At 42.9% G+C, this 19,896-nt stretch overlaps 1 protein-coding gene across 10 annotated transcripts in view; it reads right to left on the bottom strand.

Annotated features, from left to right (window-relative positions):
- NAP1L1 (nucleosome assembly protein 1 like 1) overlaps positions 1-16,083 on the bottom strand; it is a 39,467-nt gene extending 23,384 nt beyond the window's left edge. For 2 of the 10 annotated variants that reach the window (XR_005719788.1, XM_040233864.1), the window contains exons 1-3: positions 15,750-15,851; positions 14,361-14,399; positions 707-743 (exon numbers count right to left, since the gene is read on the bottom strand). Coding sequence is in view for 6 of the 10 variants with exons in the window: in XM_040233864.1 (XP_040089798.1) it covers positions 707-723 (17 nt within the window). In the remaining 4 variants the exon portion in view is untranslated. Of the gene's footprint in view, positions 1-706; positions 744-14,360; positions 14,882-14,927; positions 14,985-15,749 lie in introns of those variants that run through there. The other 8 variants (XR_005719789.1, XM_040233865.1, XR_005719786.1 and 5 more) reach the window with 7 other exon arrangements.
- Positions 16,084-19,896: the final 3,813 nt, after the last annotated feature.

Raw genomic sequence — 19,896 nt, 5'->3', positions numbered from 1 at the left:
AGTGACTTCTTCAAAATAAGCCTTTGTAAAGACTCAGGAACGCTGAAGGCAGACCATGGCCCAGACAGTCTCTTTTTATTTTCCTACTTTTGACTCCTCAGCTATACTGCAATTTTTCTTTACACAGCTAAGTTTGTGACTGCCATTTAAGAGTTTCAAAAGTAAACCGTATTAAGAATTTGTAGGTGCTGAAACTCTACAGAAAAACATAGAAGCGAACTAGACAAAGCCAGGATAGTACTGACACGTCTGGAAAGAGGAGGACGCAATTGAGAAGGGTCACACAGGTCTTCTAAGAGTAATGCTGCAATTCTTAAAAACTGTACACAAGTGTCCTCTTGTTCTTTCTTTCAACTCCACACATTAAATTTTATAAACTTATCTTTATGTATGATATTTTACAATGCAAGTAGTAAAACCTTTGAGAAATGGTAAAAAACGAATTCCCCAAATATTTATGACTCATTATTGTGCTCAGCACTTTCCTAAGAATAAACACCGACAAATGGTTTACTATATTTATGACAGTGATTATGTATACTAAATTTTGTCTTGGATACACTGTACCCAACTTTTAAAACAGGTACTAAGCATCAGTCATTACCATACATTTTCATAATACATAATTAGTACTGCTGTTAATTAAATCACACAGTACACAGTGAAGCCAAATCTCTGAAAAAAGAACCAACTTTCTGTCACTTACTTGTCGATGTCTGCCATGTTGTACAAATGCCAAGTATCTATGGAGAGAAATATCAATGTTAAAAGAAGAAAACATACAATTTATTTAAAACCAGTAAAAACATCTGAAACCAAAACTCTTTAAATCAATACCATGTTAAAGCTGTTTTACACACACACACACACACACACACTCCCATTAAAATCAGGGGCAGGGTGGTGGAACACTGACACTCGTCAGTGAAGTAATTTTCAGAGGATGCTACTTAAAACAAGAAAGTTACTACTTGGCATTCAGAATCTATTGGGCAAGGATTTTTACAGCAGCACTGCTGGCTAAAAGAATCTGAGGTATGCTAGAATCACAGGAAGAGTTAATACAAAGAGTCTTTATTCAAATTCCTTTAACCATGAACGGTCAATTTTGGGGCTGCTTAGTACCTCCCAGTACTCTTCAGGAGTTCTGATGAATATATATATATATATATATATATATATATATATATATATCTCTCCATGAAACCATCACAAGTCAGGATAACAAATATACCTCTCTGCCTTGTTAGAATACCTCCCTTCTCCTCTTCCTGCCTCCCATCCCAAGCAAGAGTTGCTCTGCCTTCTGTCACAATAGCTTATATTTTCTGGAATTTTATAGAAATGGCATCATAGAGTATGTACTTTCCCCCTTGGTCTGGCTTCTTCCATCCAGAATGAGATTTATCTATGTTGTAGTACTTACCACATAGTTCATTACTTTTTATTGTATAGTGGTATTCCATTGAAAACACACACTCTATTCTATGTTTAAGTTTTCAGCTGCTGATGGACATTTGGGTTTTCTTTTGGGGGAGGGGATATTACAAATAGAGCTGCTATAAGTATTTGCCTTTGTATGGACAAATGCACTTCCCTGGTGGCTCAGAGGGTAAAGCATCTGCCTACAATGTGGGAGACCCAGGTTCAATCCCTGGGTCGGGAAGATCTCCTGGAGAAGGAAGCGGCAACCCACTCCAGTACTCTTGCCTGAAATATCCCATGGACAGAGGAGCCTAGTGGACTGCAGTCCATGGGGTTGCAAGGAGTCCGACAGGACTGAGCTACTTCACTTTCACTTTCTTTCACTGACAAAATGCTTTACTTCTCTCAAACCCACTCGATTTTTTAACAGTATTAATTTTTATCAAATTCATGTTAAAAGCCAAAATCTGCCACATACTGCACTCATGACCCCCTGGAGATCTTTCTTTTCCCCCTAAGTTTAACAATTCCTGTTATTAAATGTCAGCCCTTTAAACTATTCAGTGGCAGCTGTAAAGCTCTGGTCCAGATCCACCAAGTAAACATTCCCCATCCCTTCAAACGCACCTGAAGTCACATCCCCGCAAACCACCATGCCTCCAGCTTACCCTGAGTGTGTCAGCACACTGCCCACAATGTTCTGGTGATTAGGGCTTCCCTGGCGGCTCAGACAGTAACCGGCCCGCCTGCAGTGTGGGAGACCTGCGTTCGATCCCTGGGCTGGGAAGATCCCTGGAGGAGAGCACGGCAACCCACCCCAGTATTCTTGCCCGGAGACTTCCACAGAGGAGCCTGGCGGGCTACCATCCGCGGGGTCCAAAGAGTGGGACATGACTGCGTGACTAAGCAGTTAGGACTGGCCAGAGCATATTCTTTCACACTACAGGATGAGGATTAACTTAGAGAAGACTGTTTTGAGAAAAACAAACCTCAGGACAAAATGTGTTACATTCGTCCAGAAAAACAGCTGAGTGCCACTTACTTTTTTAATAAGCTTAGTTTTTGCACAACAGGTTTGCCACCAGGACACAAGTATCGTAAAAACCACCACTAAACCTGAGCAAAAATGGGAAAGAAGACCCAAGTCAACACTGTTGTCACTGGACATGTAGGATCTACAAATGCGGTGGGATTCACTTGGGAGCCACTGAAAAGTCCAAAACGGAGGCTGCCAAGATGGGAAAGGGCTCTTTCAAGTACGCCTGGGTCTAGGACAAACTGAAAGCTGAACACGAGTGATTATCACCAATGATATCTCCCTGTGTCCATTTAAGACCAGCGAGGACTCTGTGAGCTCGCTGACGCCCCGGGACGCAGTCACTAAGTTGTGTCAGACTCTTTTGCGACGCCATGGACTACAGCCCACTGGGCTCCTCTGTTCATGGGCTTTTGCTTTTCATGGGATTTTCCAAGCAAGAAGATCGGAGTAGGCGGCCATTTCCTCCAGAGGACCTCTCCACCCACTGCAAGCAGCTCGTCACTGAGCCACCAAGGGAAGCCCCCAGGACACAGAGAGGTCATCAAAACACAACCACAGGCACATTCTGGCGCCTGTGCCGGCCAATCTGAAGCAAGGGCAGACCCACGAGCAGGCCCTTCTGGCTTCCTCTGTGGGTGTGGAACCTTCGTTACACTGGCGGTCATGAAATGGACTGCACTGTGCCTCCCTACAGCCAGAGATGCCTGCTAAGGAAGTCAGCCTCCATTAAAAAAACTGGCTACAATCCCAACACAGAAGCATCTGTGCCAATTTCTGGTTGTCACGGTGACATTGCTGGAACCAAGTGCCACCATGTTTTTCAAGGGATGCCAAGTCACCCATAAAGATGGCAATGCCCATTGAACCACACTGCCTGAAGCCCCAGACTGCACCCTGCCACCAACCTGCCCAACTGATAAGCCCTTGGGTTTGTTCTTCCTGGATGCCTACAAAATTGGTGGTAGTGGTACTGTCCCTGTGGGTCAAATAGAGCCTGGTGTTCTCAAGCCTGGCAATGTGGTCCCCTTGCTCCAGTCAAGGGAACAACTTAAGTCTTTTGGAATGCACCATGATGCTTCGAGTAATGGCCCTCCTGGGGACAATGTGAGCTTCAAGAACACGTCTGTCAAAGATGTTCTTCGTGGCAGTGTGGCTGGTGACAGCAAAATGACCCACCAACGGAAGCAGCTGGCTTCACAGCTCAGGTGACGATATTGAACCATCCAGGCCCAGATCAGTGCTGGACCGTCACACAGCTCTAATGCAAGTGTGACGAACTGAAGGCCGAGTGTGCTGGAAAAAGCTAGAAGGTGGCCCCGAATTCCTGACATCTGGAGCTGCTGCACCACTGATACGACTCCTGGCAAGGCCGTGTGTGCTGAGAGTCTCTTGGACTATCTACCTGCCTCCTGGCTGTTTGGCTGCTCCTGACATGAGACAGGCAGCTGTTGGCGGTATCAGCAAAGCAGCGGACAAGAGGCGGCACGGGAACTGGTAAGGCCACCAGGTCTGCCCAGAGAGCTCACGGCTACATGAGTATTACCCCCAGTACATGCCACCTCAGTCTTAATCAGTGGTGTTTGTCTCAACTGGCCATTTAAGTTTTTACAGTAAAAGTCTGGTTAATGGTTACTGCACTGCAAAACCTTCAGAAGAGTGTTTTGTGAACCATTAGTTTTGTGTGTGGCAGTTTCAAGTTATTAACTTTTAAAATCAGTACTTTTTGATGGAAATGACCAAAAATCTGTCATAGAATTTGAGACCCATTAAAAAAGCTTAATGAGAAACAAAACAAAAAAAAGGCTTACTCCGTTAAAATCAGTTTTTAACGTTTGAAAAATTAAAACCTTTCTTTTAAAAATCATTTTGCTTATTAATCTGGCCGCACCGGGTCTCAGCCTGGCCGTGCGGCACGCGCGGACCCCCAGCTGTGGCCCAGGCCCCCAGAGCGCAGGCTTCTGTGCTCCGTGGCACGTGGAGTCCGTTCCACAACCAGAGATCGAACCCACATCCCTCGTATTGCCAAGTGGATTCCAAACCACTGGACCACCAGGAAGTCCCCACACCTTAGTCTTGCACTCACAGACAGTGATAAGATTTGATTCCTCCTATCAATATGCTTAATACACTCTTCACTTTAAAAACCTGAGTTTCTGATTTTAGCAGTCAAGTGCTATCCTTTGGAGCATTATTACTAATCTAACATCCATCCTTTAGACAAGTATAAAGGAAATAATTCTTCCTACTGTAGCCTACTCTATTTTTAAATATTTTCTATTTACTGTAAATAATCTCTAACAGCACTGATGTATTTCTCTAGCGATGCTGGTTAATTAAGTCAGCATTAACAAAACATTTAGCAAAAAATTACAAATATACTAATTCAAAAATAACAAAAATATTGAATCAAAGAAACACAAGCGGGCTTCAGATCTATCAGATCAGCAAGGGTTTTCTCTCAATGCAGGGAAAATTATGGTGAATATGCATTCTTAAATATGGCTACTGTTTATATAAACGATTTTCTTTCCTTTAATTATTTATTTTTGGCTGTGCTGGGTCTTCCCTGCTGCACACAGGCTTTCTCTAGTTGTGGTGAGTGGGGGCTATTCTCTTGTTGCAGCTCTAGCAGTCGTGGCAGGTGGGTTGAGTTGATCCAGGCATGTGGAATCCTTCTGGACCAGGGAGCAAACCCATGTCCCCTGAATTGGCAGGCAGATTCTTAACCACTGTGTCACCAAGGAATTCCATAAACTGTTATCTTTCTGGAGAGCAATCTGGCTATGGGAATAACAAACACCTTAAACATGTCCATATCCAGATGTGGTTATTCAATTTGTGAAAACCTACCCTGAAAAAACAGAAGTAAAGGATCTAAGTTAAGTGCCTGTACACATGTCACGTTTGTCTAACAGGTTCTTCTAAAATCCAAGTCCTACATATTCTTTGACTCTCAGCTCAAAGTTTTACTTCTTCAAGACAAAACAGACTGGCATTGACTACTTCAGAGATGCCTTCTCCAATCTGTACATCTTGGCTAAGTAAGATTTCTTGGTTGTACACACTCTTATAAAGTCCCATTTCTTTCCATCATAAGATACCTCCAGTTTGTAATTATAGATTATTGTGATTATTTGACTAAGGTCTGTCTTCCACCAGTGACAAGACCATAACATTCATGATTACAGGGATTATATCTGCTTTTTCCAACCACTGCATTGTATCCTTCAGAGTAGTATAAAAAGTTTATACATATACGGCAGCTACAATTACTCAGCCAAACTAAACTACTAGTGTGGAATGCGCATACAATGGAATGCTTTGCAATTAAAAAAACAACCACAGAAGAAGAAGAAAAAGCAAGACTTCCCTGGTGGCTCAGTGGTGAGGAGTCTACCTGGCAACTCAGGAGACGGGTTCGATCCCTGATCTGGGAAGATCCCACAAGCTGCAGCTGCTGAAGCCTGCACACCACAGAGCCCGTGCTCTACAATCAGAGCCACGACGCTGAGAGGCCCACGCAAGAAGAGCCTGCACAGCGAGCAGAGGCCAGCAGAACAAAAACAAAATAATTTTTTAAAAAAATAAAATAAGACACAGATCTGAGTTGATATGGAAAGAGCAACAAAGCGGGAGTAAAGAATGTATGGCAAAATCCAACCTGAGTATATACGAATATCCATTCTCATACACATACTTTCTTATGAATAAGACATTTCTAAAAAATATGCCAGAAACCTAACAGCAATTGTCTATGAGAGAGAAAAGACTGGAGGTGAGAGAGCTTATGTTTCATACTGCATTATTAGGTTTTCCTAACCAGATACTATTTATTAACAGTTTAGAATTTGCTCCCTTGAATATATAATCTACTAAATCCAGCAATTACCAAAAAGTATGAAACAAAACAGAAACACCCAAAACTTCTAAATTCAAAATTCTGTAACATTCTAACACGTTCACGGAAGACGGGCTATACCGCTTCCCTCGGAGTCCACATTGCTGCCATTACATTTAGAATTCAAACGCTTATTGTTTCGATGCATTATTACAGAGATTCAAGATAGAACAGGAGGGCAATTCATTCCCTCAGAGATGCCTTCTCCAACCTGCCCATTCCGGCTAAAGTAATAGATTTCTTGGTCATATACACTTCTATTTTTTAAAGTACGCTTCTCTGATGGCTCAGTGGTAAAGAATCTGCCTGCAATGTAGGACACACGAGTTCAGTCCCGGGGTTGGAGGATCTCCTGGAGATGGCAACCCACTCCAGAATTATTGCCTGGAGAATCCCACAGACAGAGAAACCTGGCTGTAGACTGCCACAGGGTCGCAAAGAGCCAGACACGACTGAGCGCACGCACACACAACAATGCCTGATTCTGCAATCAGAACATCTGGGTTAACACCAGCTTTGTGGGAATTTAGCTCAGGCAAACAACTTCTGGCCTTATTTCATCTTCAAAACAGGAGAAAATGGTTCCTTCATTAGTTTCTCTTATTAAGAAGCAAATTCATGTAAAAGATCTGTTTGATATCTAATTAACACTCAAAAGAGTTTCTTTCAATCTGTCCATTTTGAACTATCCTTCGCAAAACAATTAGCTGGCATGATAGCTAAAATCACATTCTTTCAGTTCTGATAAATGTACAGACTGACCAGTAAATGCACTCTGGTAAGATATTAACATTAGGGGAAATTCAGTTCAGTTCAGTTGCTCAGTCATGTCCGACTCTTTCAGACCCCGTGAATCGGAGCACGCCAGGCCTCCCTTTCCATCACCATCTCCCGGAGTTCACTCAGACTCATGTCCATCGAGTTGGTGATGCCACCCAGCCATCTCATCCTCCATCGTCCCCTTCTCCTCCTGCCCCGATCCCTCCCAGCATCAGTCTTTTCCAATGAGTCAACTCTTCGCATGAGGTGGCCAAAGTACTGGAGTTTCAGCTTTAGCATCATTCCTTCCAAAGAAATCCCAGGGCTGATCTCCTTCAGAACGGACTGGTTTGATCTCCCTGCAGTCCAAGGGACTGTCAAGAGTCTTCTCCAACACCACAATTCAAAAGCATCAGTTTTTCGGTGCTCAGCTTTCTTCACAGTCCAACTCTCATGTCCATACATGACCACTAGAAAAACCATAGTCTTGACTAGATGGACCTTTGTTGGCAAAGTAATGTCTCTGCTTTTTAATATGCTGTCTAGGTTGGTCATAACTTTTCTTCCAAGGAGTAAGCGTCTTTTAATTTCACAGCTCCAGTCACCATCTGCAGTGATTTTGGAGCCCCCCCAAATAAAGTCTGACACTGTTTCGTTTCCTCATCTATTTCCCATGAAGTGATGGGACTGGATGCCATGATCTTCGTTTTCTGAATGTTGAGCTTTAAGCCAACTTTTTCACTCTCCTCTTTCACTGTCATCAAGAGGCTTTTTACTTCCTCTTCACTTTCTGCCATAAAGGTGGTATCATCTGTATATCTGAGACTATTGATATTTCTCCCGGCAACCTTGATTCCAGCTTGTGCTTCTTCCAGCCCAGCGTTTCTCATGATGTACTCTGCACAGAAGTTAAATAAGCAGGATGACAATATACAGCCTTGACGTACTCCTTTTCCTATTTGGAACCAGTCTGTTGTTCCATGTCCAGTTCTAACTGTTGCTTCCTGACCTGCATACAGGTTTCTCAAGAGGCAGGTCAGGTGGTCTGGTATTCCCATCTCTTTCAGAATTTTCCAGTTTATTGTGATCCACACAGTCAAAGGCTTTGGCATAGTTAAGAAAGCAGAAATCGATGTTTCTCTGGAACTCTCCTGCTTTTTCGATGATCCAGATGTTGGCAATTTGATCTCTGGTTCTTCTGCCTTTTCTAAAACCAGCTTGAACATCTGGAAGTTCACGGTTCACGTATTGCTGAAGCATGGGTTGGAGTATTTTGAGCATTACTTTACTAGCGTGTGAGGTGAGTGCAATTGTGCGGCACTTTCAGCATTCTTTGGGTAAAGGGCAAATGGGAACTTTGAGCTATCTCTATGAGCTATCCCATAAATCTAAAATTACAAATAAATCTAAAAAACTAAAAATAAGGGACCAATTCCCATACCCAGATTCAAAACTAACATGTCTGAGAGAGTAGATGCAAAAAAAAAAAAAAAAAAAAAACTAAATAAGAAACCCAGCTTCTGAGACAGGTGGTCTCAGGCAACCAGATTACATCAAAAACCACAAGTTTAGTTTAATAGCTACAGATTTTTTTTTAACTGCAAGTCAACAACTTTAAGTAAAATCAGTGAGATTTTTACTTACCAGACATGAATTTGCTTTCTAAGAGATCTGAAGACTTTCCATTCCTGGAAGTGACAAGCTAGATTATGCAGACCAACTCTACTAATGAAAACTAATTAAAAGTACAGAATCAAGTATCTGTTTTAAAAAGTAAGATAATAAGAAACTACTAACTCCAAACTGAAGGCAAAACAAAGAGGAAAAGGATAAGTAAAAGGAATCCTGCCAACCTCAGATGTGAACAGTCTGCGGAAACCAAAAGCCCTGGACTTACCAAGGTAGGGAATCTTTATAGCAACCTTCCCAAATTAAGCAGAAACCTCAAAGTGCTATGTTCTCAGAGAAATAAATGACTTTTCCAGGACAAAACCCCAATCCACCTCATCAGCCTTGTGCCCCGACCTTCGAGCTGTGAGCTTAGAGCCATCATCAGCACTCCCAGGCGCCTGCATAACCAGATGTGAGAGCACCACGCTAGACCTCACACAGTTCACGAAGTCATCTGCAAGAACAGGAACCACAGAGAGCAGCAGAAGTCAAGCCTACGGGAGACTTCAATACTGGCTAAAAGACCACAAACACAGAGAAAACACCATGCCGTTTACGTTTGAAATATGTGTCTGCAACAGTATCTAAGAAACTCATTTACTAAAGGTCAAGAGAGCAAATCCGGCAAAGAACTAAACAGAATTTCCAGAAATAAAAATAACAAAATTCAAACTAAATGGGCAGGTTTAACAGTAAACCAAACACGGCTGGAGAGAGAATTAAGTGGTTTGAAAGTGAGCTTAGTAGAAATCTTCCAAAGTATGGCAGAGACTAGAGAATAAAAAATATGGAAAAGACATTTTAGGATACAATAAAAGTTTAACAAAGATTTAATAGACATTCTAGGAGTAGAGGAGAGAATAGACAGAATATTTGAAGAAATAAATAGCCAAGTTATCTTCCAGAACTAATGGAAGACAAGTCCTACAAACCCCAGTTAGCAAAATAAAAAACCCACTCAGATACTTGAGTGAAAATGCAAGACAAGACAGAAGTCACCTCAAAAGCATTCAGAAAAAAGACTCAGATTAATGTCAAACGCATAAGACTGACAGCTGTTTTCTCTTCAACAGACATCAAAAGATGACAGAATGGTCTGTGTGCTCAATGTGCTGAAAATAGCTAAGGACTAATACACCCAAATGAAACATCCTTGAGAAGGTAAAACAGGTACTTTCAGGCTAAAATATCTCCAGCACTCTCATTAATAAATTCTGTAAGTATATTCTTCAGGCAAAAGGCAAGCAGTGATCCCAAAGAGAAGGTCTAAAGACATAAGACGAAATGAGAGGCAATAAGGATATTAGCATACTATCAAAATAAAGCATTTTAAAGGAAATATTACCACTGTGTAATGTGTCAAATTTAAACTACCATAATATTAAGTCAGCAGTGAGAATAAGTGGGAGGAAATGGATTACTCTACTGTTCTTAAATAAACACGTTGTAATTTCTAGGGTGACCCCAAAAGTTCAGAAACAGATCACTCTTGTGATCCCATAGACTGGAGCCCACCAGGATCGTGTCCATGGGATTTTCCAGGCCAAGAATCCTGGAGTGGGTTCCCGACTCAGGGATCGAACCCGAAACTTCTGCACTACAGGCAGAATTCTTTACCACTGAGCCACTGGGGAAGCTGTATTTATTTTTACATCAATTTAAAACAGGTTGGACAAATAAAAAGCACACATACACAAATTAAACCTAATCATAGTGATTACATAAATCAACTAAAGGCTTCCTTTTAGAACTATCAGATTGAAGAAAATTCAACTGCATCCCACTTATAGTAAAATACAATCCTTAACCAAAAGCTGGTATCATTGTACTAACATTGGAAAAAAAACAGATTTAAAGGAGAAACATTCCTAAGGATTAACATTTACAATAAAAGGTTCAATCCAGTACCGTGTTACAGATCTCAATGTAAAGACAGGGTTCATAACAAGACTGAAGGCAAATCTTAACCAGAAAACCTGAACATGGAGAAAGAGGTGGAAATGAGTGATTCAATCAGATCATTAGCTGATTATTTTGTGGTTGTGTAAAAGCCAGACATCCAGAAATCAAATGACCTACCATTCCAGTATACTTGATTCTGTTCTTACTTCCAACGAGAAGGAAGGAAAAGTAACATTTACAGAGCTTACTCTGTAAGACTTACAGGCTTTCCTCTTATTTGCAGATAAAATAGTAAGCTACTTGCTCAGCAACACAAAAATGAAAAAACTAGGAATTAAACAGTACTCTTGCCTGGAAAATCCCATGGATGGAGAAGCCTGGTAGGCTGCAGTCCATGGGGTTGCTGAGGGTCGGACACGACTAAGCAACTTCAATTTTGACTTTTCACTTTCGTGCATTGGATAAAGAAATGGCAACCCACTCCAGTATTCTTGCCTGGCAGGCTGCCGTCTAGGGGGTCGCACAGAGTCAGACACGACTGAAGTGACTTAGCAGCAGGAATTAAAACCTGACTTCCAATACCCATGCCAATTCCACTATTCCAAAAGCCAAACCTATCACCTACTACAAACCCCATCACCTACTACACAGATTATATAACCTACAGTTATATAATACAGAAAATAGCTGCTTCACAGTGAAATAGCCAACCATTAAAAACTACACGTTTGGGGTATTCTCTGGCAATCCAACAGTTAAAACGCTATACTTTCACTGTGAGGGATTGGGTTCCACCTCTGGTTGAGAAACTAAGATCCCACAAGCCTCGCAGCACAATCAAAAATTTAAAGTAAATCAAAAATTTAAAGTAAAGTTTTAAAGGATAACAAAAAGAAAACTGTAACAAGTGTTAGTTGTTCAGCTGTGTCCAACTCTTTGCGACCCCGTGGACTGTAGCGTGCTTCTGTCCATGGAATTCTCCAGTCTAAGGTACTGGAATGGGTAGCCTTTCCCTTCTCCAGGGGATCTCCCCAACCCAGGGATCAAACCCAGGTCTCCTGCATTGCAGGCAGATTCTTTACTGTCTGGGCCATCAGGGAAGCCCACAGTGGTAACCCATCCACCTGCCAACGCAGGAGACAAGAGACTTGGGTTCAATCCCTGGGTGGGGAAGATCCCTTGGAAGAGAAAATGGCAACCCACTCCAGTATTCCTGCTTGGAAAACTCCAGAGAGAAACCTACCGCGATACTGAGTGTGCAGGGACACACACACGTTTTAAAGCAAAAAGGTTCAAGGGAACCAATAAAACCCCAAAAGGAACTTCCCTTTACCTGAGACCTATCTCAAGCTGAATGCATTTTAAACAAACCTGTATTTTGGACACTGCTGTTCTACCAACAATTTCGGTGGGCCAGGGGCTCAGAACTTGATTCCAACACAACCTTGTAGTAGCAGTACATCTCATTCTTTATGCTCACTTTTTCACTTCAGAGATACCAAGTCAATCTAGAACTGACTTTTATACAGGTCCCAAGCCGAATACATTCCTATTTCTACCTTCTGTTCAAGTAATCGCATTATCTATAGTACCATCTGACCAAACAGCAGAGAAACATACACAGACTGATAATCTGGTGAAAATGCAATCAGCATTAACAAAACTACAACAAGGTAGTCACATATTAGACATATATTGGAAGAAATCTTCATGACTGTAAGTGCTTTAACTATCCTTTGAAGCCCAGTGGAACCCAAGCCAAGAGTGCTTTTAAATTCTAAGCAGATATATACTGTATAGTGAAGTGAAAGTCGCTCAGTCGTGTCCAACCCTTTGCGACCGCATGAACTCTACAGTCCATGGTATTCTCCAGGCCAGAACCCTGGAGTGGGTAGCCTTTCCCTTCTCCAGGGTATCTTCCCAACCCCGGGATCGAACCCAGGTCTCCCACATTGCAGGCAGATTCTTTAGCAGCTGAGCCACAAAGGAAGCCCAAGAATACTGGAGCGGGTAGCCTATCCCTTTCTCCAGGGGATCTTCCCAACCCACGAATCGAACCGAGGTCTCCTGCATTGCAGGCGGATTCTTTACCAATTGAGCTATGGGAGAAGCTCTATATACTGTATAGAACAATTAAGTCAAGGGAACTTCCCTTAAACCAATATAGAATCCTTATTATAAACCATCATTTCGCAGTTATGTAACTTTGGATATTAAGTTCTTTAACTGCTCTGTACCTCAGTTTCCTCATTTAAATGTTGATACTACTTATCTCTAGGAGCACTGAGTTATATATATGTAGTAATTTTAAAACATCGCCTGAATAATCATGCAAGAAACCCTATTATTTTATGCCTGTTGTATTCATTCGTCTGTACCCTCTGTACCTGAGACAGTATTTTCAAAGTAATTAATAAACTCTTCAAAATTATGACCCCCTTTTCCAATAAAAACCAAAATGTATAAAACTTCTGAACAAGTAAAAATATATCAAACTATGTAGCAGTAGAAACAGAGTTGGTAACCAGAACTAACTTTGGGTTGAGACCACTTGGCAAGTCCAGCAATGTGATCTACTGATGTGCAGTTTAAGTACTAAGGAACTTACAAGGATGAGTGAAAACAGCAGTGCTCAAGTTCTAATCCCTACTCTGCCCAACCTATTCAGATGAAATCAGTACGAAATGGGACTTAATATTAGCATAATTTTAACAAATTCCTTCATGTAAAGAGGTTATAGATACTCCTCCATCTCCCACTTTCCAGCTCTTTTTCTTCAGAACACTCATAACCACTCAATAATGTATATCAAATAACCAATTTGCCTCTTTGGCTCATGATATAAGATATATGTCCAAATAGGAGCTAAAATATTTACTCAAAGAATCAACTAAGAACATAAGCTATTACAGATTTGATTAGACTTGAGGGTATGAACAGATTGATCATTATTTCCTAAATTGATCAGGATTCATTGCCTCTTTCATTAGTATTTCAAATTATCAAGCAGAAAACAAAGTAAGAAAAGCAATGTTTAATTCTGACATCTTCATACCCTGAAGTCAAACAGATTCTACCTTTTTTAGCCACTTTTCCTACAAAAGGATAGGTACTGAATACATTTGGTAGAGTTCAGAATCAGTCATCTCAAGGCAATATGGGCAAGCTGAGTAAGTAATAAAACAGGCAATAGCACTGTGGATTAAGTTAGTTCTGGTACACGTGTGGGTTTTGTTTTGTTCTTTTAATCGTTAGATGACAAAGACAATCGTGTCACATTTAATATCAGCTTAACAATTTTCCCTGTCAATAGGTCCAATATCAAAAACAGGTACCTTACAACAGATAAAACTTACAAAAATTTTCAGACTGGTATGAAAGGACCAATCTTCTTAAAAAGTAAAAGGCCCATTTTAGATCTGGGCCACTAATCTGAACTCGGACAACTTTGAAATAAGCCTGAAACATCAGTCCCAGAAGGTCACTGTAAACCTCATTTACCTCCTGTCAGCTTTAAATAAGTTATTCTAAATATAAGGCTTTTCCTTTATCCAATCAAAGGTGTATTACTTCCTAAGGAAAATAAGTATAGAAGTAGTTATGAAAGCTAACAACAAAACAGGACCTAAAACACTAATTTGAAAAAGTATTTTTGATGCCACCTACTTTCAAAAATGGCAAATTTCGTTTTCCAGCTCAGCTCTCCTGAAATCAGATAAGCAGTGTAAGTTGTGAGCTTTTAAAATGCAGTCCTTACAGAACCCACAATCAGAGAATAAAATTGGGGCTCCTTGAGGACATCACGTGCCCGGCTCTTTCTTCCTCCAAAAACCCAGCCCTCCCCTACACGCCTTCATTCCCCGCCTCCTTTCCCGGCCTCTTTTTTTTTTTGAGGGCAAAGCATGAAGCACTGATGAGGCAGCAGGTTACAGACCTGGCTCAGTACGTTTACTTGTGCGTCTCATTTCACCCCATACCGCCTCCACCATAACGTTAAAAACCAAACAGCTATCTTACAGTGGGAACGTGAATAAAGGAACTAGTAAGAAAACAACAGAAGCCCTCGACGAATTAAAAAGACACTGCAGGCCAAATCCTTTACTTCCACTGTTCAGGAGTCGACTAATTACGATCAATGCTTCCCAAATAAAAAAACCCTGATCAAGATACCCATCCTAATTCTAATTTGTACTTGAGAGGACACAAAAGAATCTCTTGTTAATAACAGCTAACCTAAATGCTTTACACGCGATAATTCTTAAAAATCCTAGCAGTGAAGGCCCCGCTCCTTCATCCAACTAACATTCACGCTTTCTTGCGGTACCTAAAAAGATTAAGATCAAAGAGAAGCAGGGAAGAGTTGCAAACCCAAGAGCTGGACTGATTGGCTCCCCGCTCACCCTCGCAGCCCACCACCTCCTCAACTTTTAGTGGACGGCTACCAGAAGGGGGTCTGCACCCGCCCCTGGGCCCCGGCCACGTGCAGAGGGAAGCCGCGGGGGCTTTCCCTCCCGGCCGGGTCGCCACCTCCCGGGGGCGGGCAGCGCGGAGCCTCGGCCGCCTCCCCGCCCCGGGGCCTGGTCCCCGCGCAGCCCCTCCCTCCCGTCGGAATTCGCAGCCTCCGCGGCTCCTTCCCTCCCCCCGCGGCCTCCGCTCCAGGGAGTGGGCTTCGCGGCGACGGTGGGCTGCAGACCCCGACTCGGGCTGCGCCCCGGGCGCCTCCCCGCTCCGGGCGCCAGGGCTTCGCCGGGGCTGCGCCCTCGTGGGCGCGTAGAGGCCGGCGGGGCTCACAGGGCCCCGGGGCGGACCCTCCCGGGCCGCGCCGACGCTCCCCCGCCCCACGCGCCTCCTAGTCGGCTCTCCCGGGAAGCGTCGGCCGAGCCGCGGGCCCTCTCCGCCGGCGGGGTCGCGGCTCCCACAGCGGCTCGGGCTCCGGCCTCCGCGGACGGCCCCGGAGGCCCCGCTCGCCGTCCCCAGCCCCCTCACCGCTCCGCTCACGCGGGCCGCCCGGGGCCTCCACGTCCCTCCCTTCCCCGTCGGGCCCCAGCCCGTTACCGGTGGCGAGAGCGGGGAGCCGAGCGGCCCGAGCTGCGCAGGCAGTGACTCAGGGCGGCGCCGGGAGGAGCAGGAGGCGGCGCCGCGAGCAGATGGCGCTAAAAAAGACCCGAGAGCCCGCCGCTCGCGCTCATATACAATCAGCGTCAGCACGCAGGGCCGGCTCCGCCGCCCGCCCCCTGGCCTCCCCGTCTCCTAGCGACGCGACTGGGAGGCGGGGCCGGGACCGGTCGCCTAGCAACGGAACCTTCCTCCTTTCCCCCGGCGACCTCCAAACTCGCAGCGCCAGACTTGGGTTCCCGCCTCCGCCCCCTACGACGCCTCCAGCCATCTCTTTTCTACGCCCTTAGCAAGAAAGGAACTCGCCGCCCCTTCCGTTCCGGGGTACGGCCCAGACCCCAGCCTCGCTCACGGCCCACCTCGGCCCCCGCCTCCCCCAACTTCCCACCCCGGCCTGGTACCGGGAAGGATGAGGGCGGGAGGCCAACCTCCGGGTCCTGCCTTGCCGCATCCGGACAGCGAGCGCTCCCTAGTTCCCTACCGTGTCGGGGCCTAATTCCTACAAACTCTCCGATCCTGGGTAACCGTTTCCTCTCCCCGCCCATTTTTCCCCGTAAGAACAACAGTTCTCTCCTCCTAACCGCCTCGGCGGCATCTTTTGCCGGGTTTTTTTTTCCCAACTCAGTGGGTCACCGTGGCTTCCGGGGATGCTCTTCATTCCAGCTTCTCCATCCTTTTACCTGACTTGCTATCCCTCGTTTCTGCTTTCGTATGTTTGATGGATGAGAATGGCATGTTCGTGTACGGTCTGGACGCTTTATAATGAGGACAGCGTTGTTTCCTCATTTTGAAAAAGTAAATCCAACCTCATGGCTATTTTCAATTGAAGCTAGATTGACTAATAGTAACTCTTTACAGTGGTTCGTAAAGTGTGGTCGGAGGGTTCCAGTACTCTTTCAAGGGGGAAGTCAAAAGTATTTCCATAATAATTCTAAAATGTTATTTGCTTTGACACTCATTCTGTCATAATTATACAGTGGAATTTTCCAGAGGCTACATGACATGTGATATGGAAACATTGAAAACAGAAGCAAATATTAGAATCCCAGTCATCTGCTGTTCAACTAGACATTAAAGAGATTTGCAAAAACATAAAACCACTCTGCTCAATTTGTTTATTTTAGAAAGTAGTTACTTTTCATATAAAAGATTGTCTGTTAACATTTAATCGGTTTGTTGTTTAAAATGAAAGAATACTCATTTCTTAATTTCAACTATGATATAGTTATCGTTAATGCACATAAAACATCTTTGGACTCCTAAATTTTAAGACTATAAAGAGGTCATTGAGATTAAAAACTAACAACTCTTCTCTGTTGTAGTCCTTGAAACTTCAAACTACTTAGAGTCATCTATTGTAACTAACCCAGTTCCCCTTTAGAGGATACAGGGTTTTTCCGCAGTGCTCCCAGCCTCGCTGAAACTAGTTGCCTTTCCCACTCTGCTACAGATGCCTCGGTTCATCCATTCATTTCGGTTCTTCACATGCGATTCTTTTGGTTTCTCAACCATTTGTCTTCATTGACACTCTACTCAACAGTCATGTAAAACTCACAAGGGTTATAATAACATCAGTAATGACTCCTCAAGAATTGACAGTATACAAGGTAGGTGGACCAGTACCCAGTACATCAGTAGCCTTGGCACTGATTTCTATGGCAGCCTCAAGAGCAATGCAGTCTGAAGTGAAATTCGTTCAGTCGTGGCCGACTCTCTGCGATCCCATGAGTCCTGGAGTTGGTAGCGATTCCCTTCTCCGGGGAACCTTCCCAACCCAGGGATCGAACCCAGGTCTCCCACATTGCAGGCAGATTCTTTACTGTCTGAGCCCGGAGGGAAGCCCCAATGCAGTCTAATCAAAGCTAAATAACCTGTACCTCCTTTCTGTAACCTTGTACCTTTCCTTTCTGTAAACCTTTGTGGTTTGACCATCTGAGATCAAATTGAAATTAGCCTTTGTGATGGCTTCTATCCCACTCTTGGGAACCCCACCAATTTCAGCCACTGATCTAAGGCTATTAATGTCTGACGCTTCAACTCCCACCCCCTATTCAAAGGGTTATCATTACCAGTTTATATTCTCTCTCCCTTTTCTTCAGCTCCTTCCTCCAGTTTCCTCCTCCCTTTTCTTTCATTTATCCTAGCCAATCTAAGAAATGGAACGCTAATAGATTGCTAAAGTGATCTTTTGAACCACAGTTTGTAAATCTAAACCTCTACCATTTAAGCCCAGAGGAGGGCAATCACTTAGGCAGTCATTCAGCAAATGTTTGTCAGGAACAACTTGAGACACTGGGAATACAGCATTGAACAAGAAAGACACGATTCTTAGTTTTATTGACCTCGTGTTCTGGTGAGATGGGGCAAGTGGTAGACAAGTAATGAAATAACGTTACGTATTAGTAAGTGAAAGAGCTGTGGAGAAAGTGAAAAGACATAAAAGGGTAGAAGGTGACTGATCTGAGCATCAGTTCAGTTCAGTCTCTCGGTCCTATCCCACTCTTTGCAATCTGATAAACCATTGAGGTTTTCACGTGGCTTTGACCCCTTTAGGCCCCGGAATCACACAATGGAGTTAACTCATGTAATTTATTTACAATAAATGGTGGCTCTGGTCACTGATTTTGGATCATGCAAAACTTTTTATTAGAGTTTCTTTTTTCTTCATTCCCCATTATTTTCATTTGATGGATCCTTACAGCATTGTAGCCCAGTGGGTTGGAAGTGTGGTTTGAAGTCACATAGCCCATTTTATCTGTATTTTATTGTAAAATGTTAAACAGCATCTAAGTTGCTTGACCTGGCACCTGATAGATAGAAAACATTCCATAAAAGTTAAACATTATGAACTTCTTACTGAGGTTTTGTTTTATTTAAAGGTTGAAGGAACTATACTAAAGTCTAATCATATTTGACTCCATTTTATTGGTAAATGTTTTATCAAAGCCATTTGTCACAAATTTGAAAACATATTTTCCTGAGCTGAAATAGTCCACACTAGAAAAGTACTATATTCCACATTTCTAAATACTGGATATAGACACTGTAGAGCTCAACCAGACAAATCAGTGACAGAGATGCTATCTTAAACGTGCTTGTGTCTAGAACTGTCCCTAAGTCATAGGACAGTGCACAGGTTTGAAAGACAGGCTTAGCTTCATCCTAACACTGTGACCTTGCAAAAGTACTTACACATACTGACCCTTAGGCTTCCCCATCTGAAAAGTGTATGAATAATTCTAATAAAATTTGCTACTTTGACAGCATCAAATAGAAACTATATGTAAGCCCCCACCCCAGAGCAATGATTGCATTTAAGCACTCAATAAATATTTATTTTCTCTCCTCACAATCAATATGTAAAATATGTAATGGCACCAATCATAATTATCATCTAAAAACTGCACATTTTAGTACCTTATCTTAATTTTGAACCTGGTTGGTTTTCTTTTTTTCCAAATTATTATATAACTGCAACATAAAATCAACCAAAATTTCAGTGAGCAATTGTGGGAAAGTTGCCTTAAATATCCCCTCTACATCCAAAAGAGGATTAATAGGTTTTTGCAGGGGAAGGTGGTTGAAAATATCTTTATTTTGCTTTTTTTTTTTTTTTTTTGGCTGCACCAGGTGACATACGGGATTTTTAGTTCCCCAACCAGGGATCAAAGCCAGGCCCCCGCACTGGAAGCTCAGAGTCTTAACCATTGAAGTAGTTGTAGATTAACTCACAATTCTATAAAATAATCTGTGTAAACTTTACCCAGTTCACCACAATGGTAACAACAATCCACAATCTTATTCAGATTTTCCCAGTTTTACTTCAGCCCACTTGTGTGTATTTAGTTGTACACAATGTTATTATTTGTAAGTTTCTGTATCACATCAGGCAAGATAAAGAACAATTCCTTCACTGCAAGGATCCCTTGTGTTGCTCTTTGATTCTTTTTTCTTTTCTTCTACTTCTTTAACTCACATGCTAAATAAAGTTCTACTTTCCCAGATTTTACTTTTTCCCTTGTTTCTCACAAATAGACAACTTAGTGAGAAAATAGGCCATGTCTGTGTTCAATATATCTTACCTGAA

Source organism: Oryx dammah, unplaced genomic scaffold (genome assembly GCF_014754425.2).
Source record: "Oryx dammah isolate SB20612 unplaced genomic scaffold, SCBI_Odam_1.1 HiC_scaffold_29, whole genome shotgun sequence".
NCBI classification, from domain to species: Eukaryota; Metazoa; Chordata; class Mammalia; order Artiodactyla; family Bovidae; genus Oryx; species Oryx dammah.
Note: the sequence above shows the minus strand (reverse complement) of the source record. Positions and strands in the feature narration are given on the sequence as shown.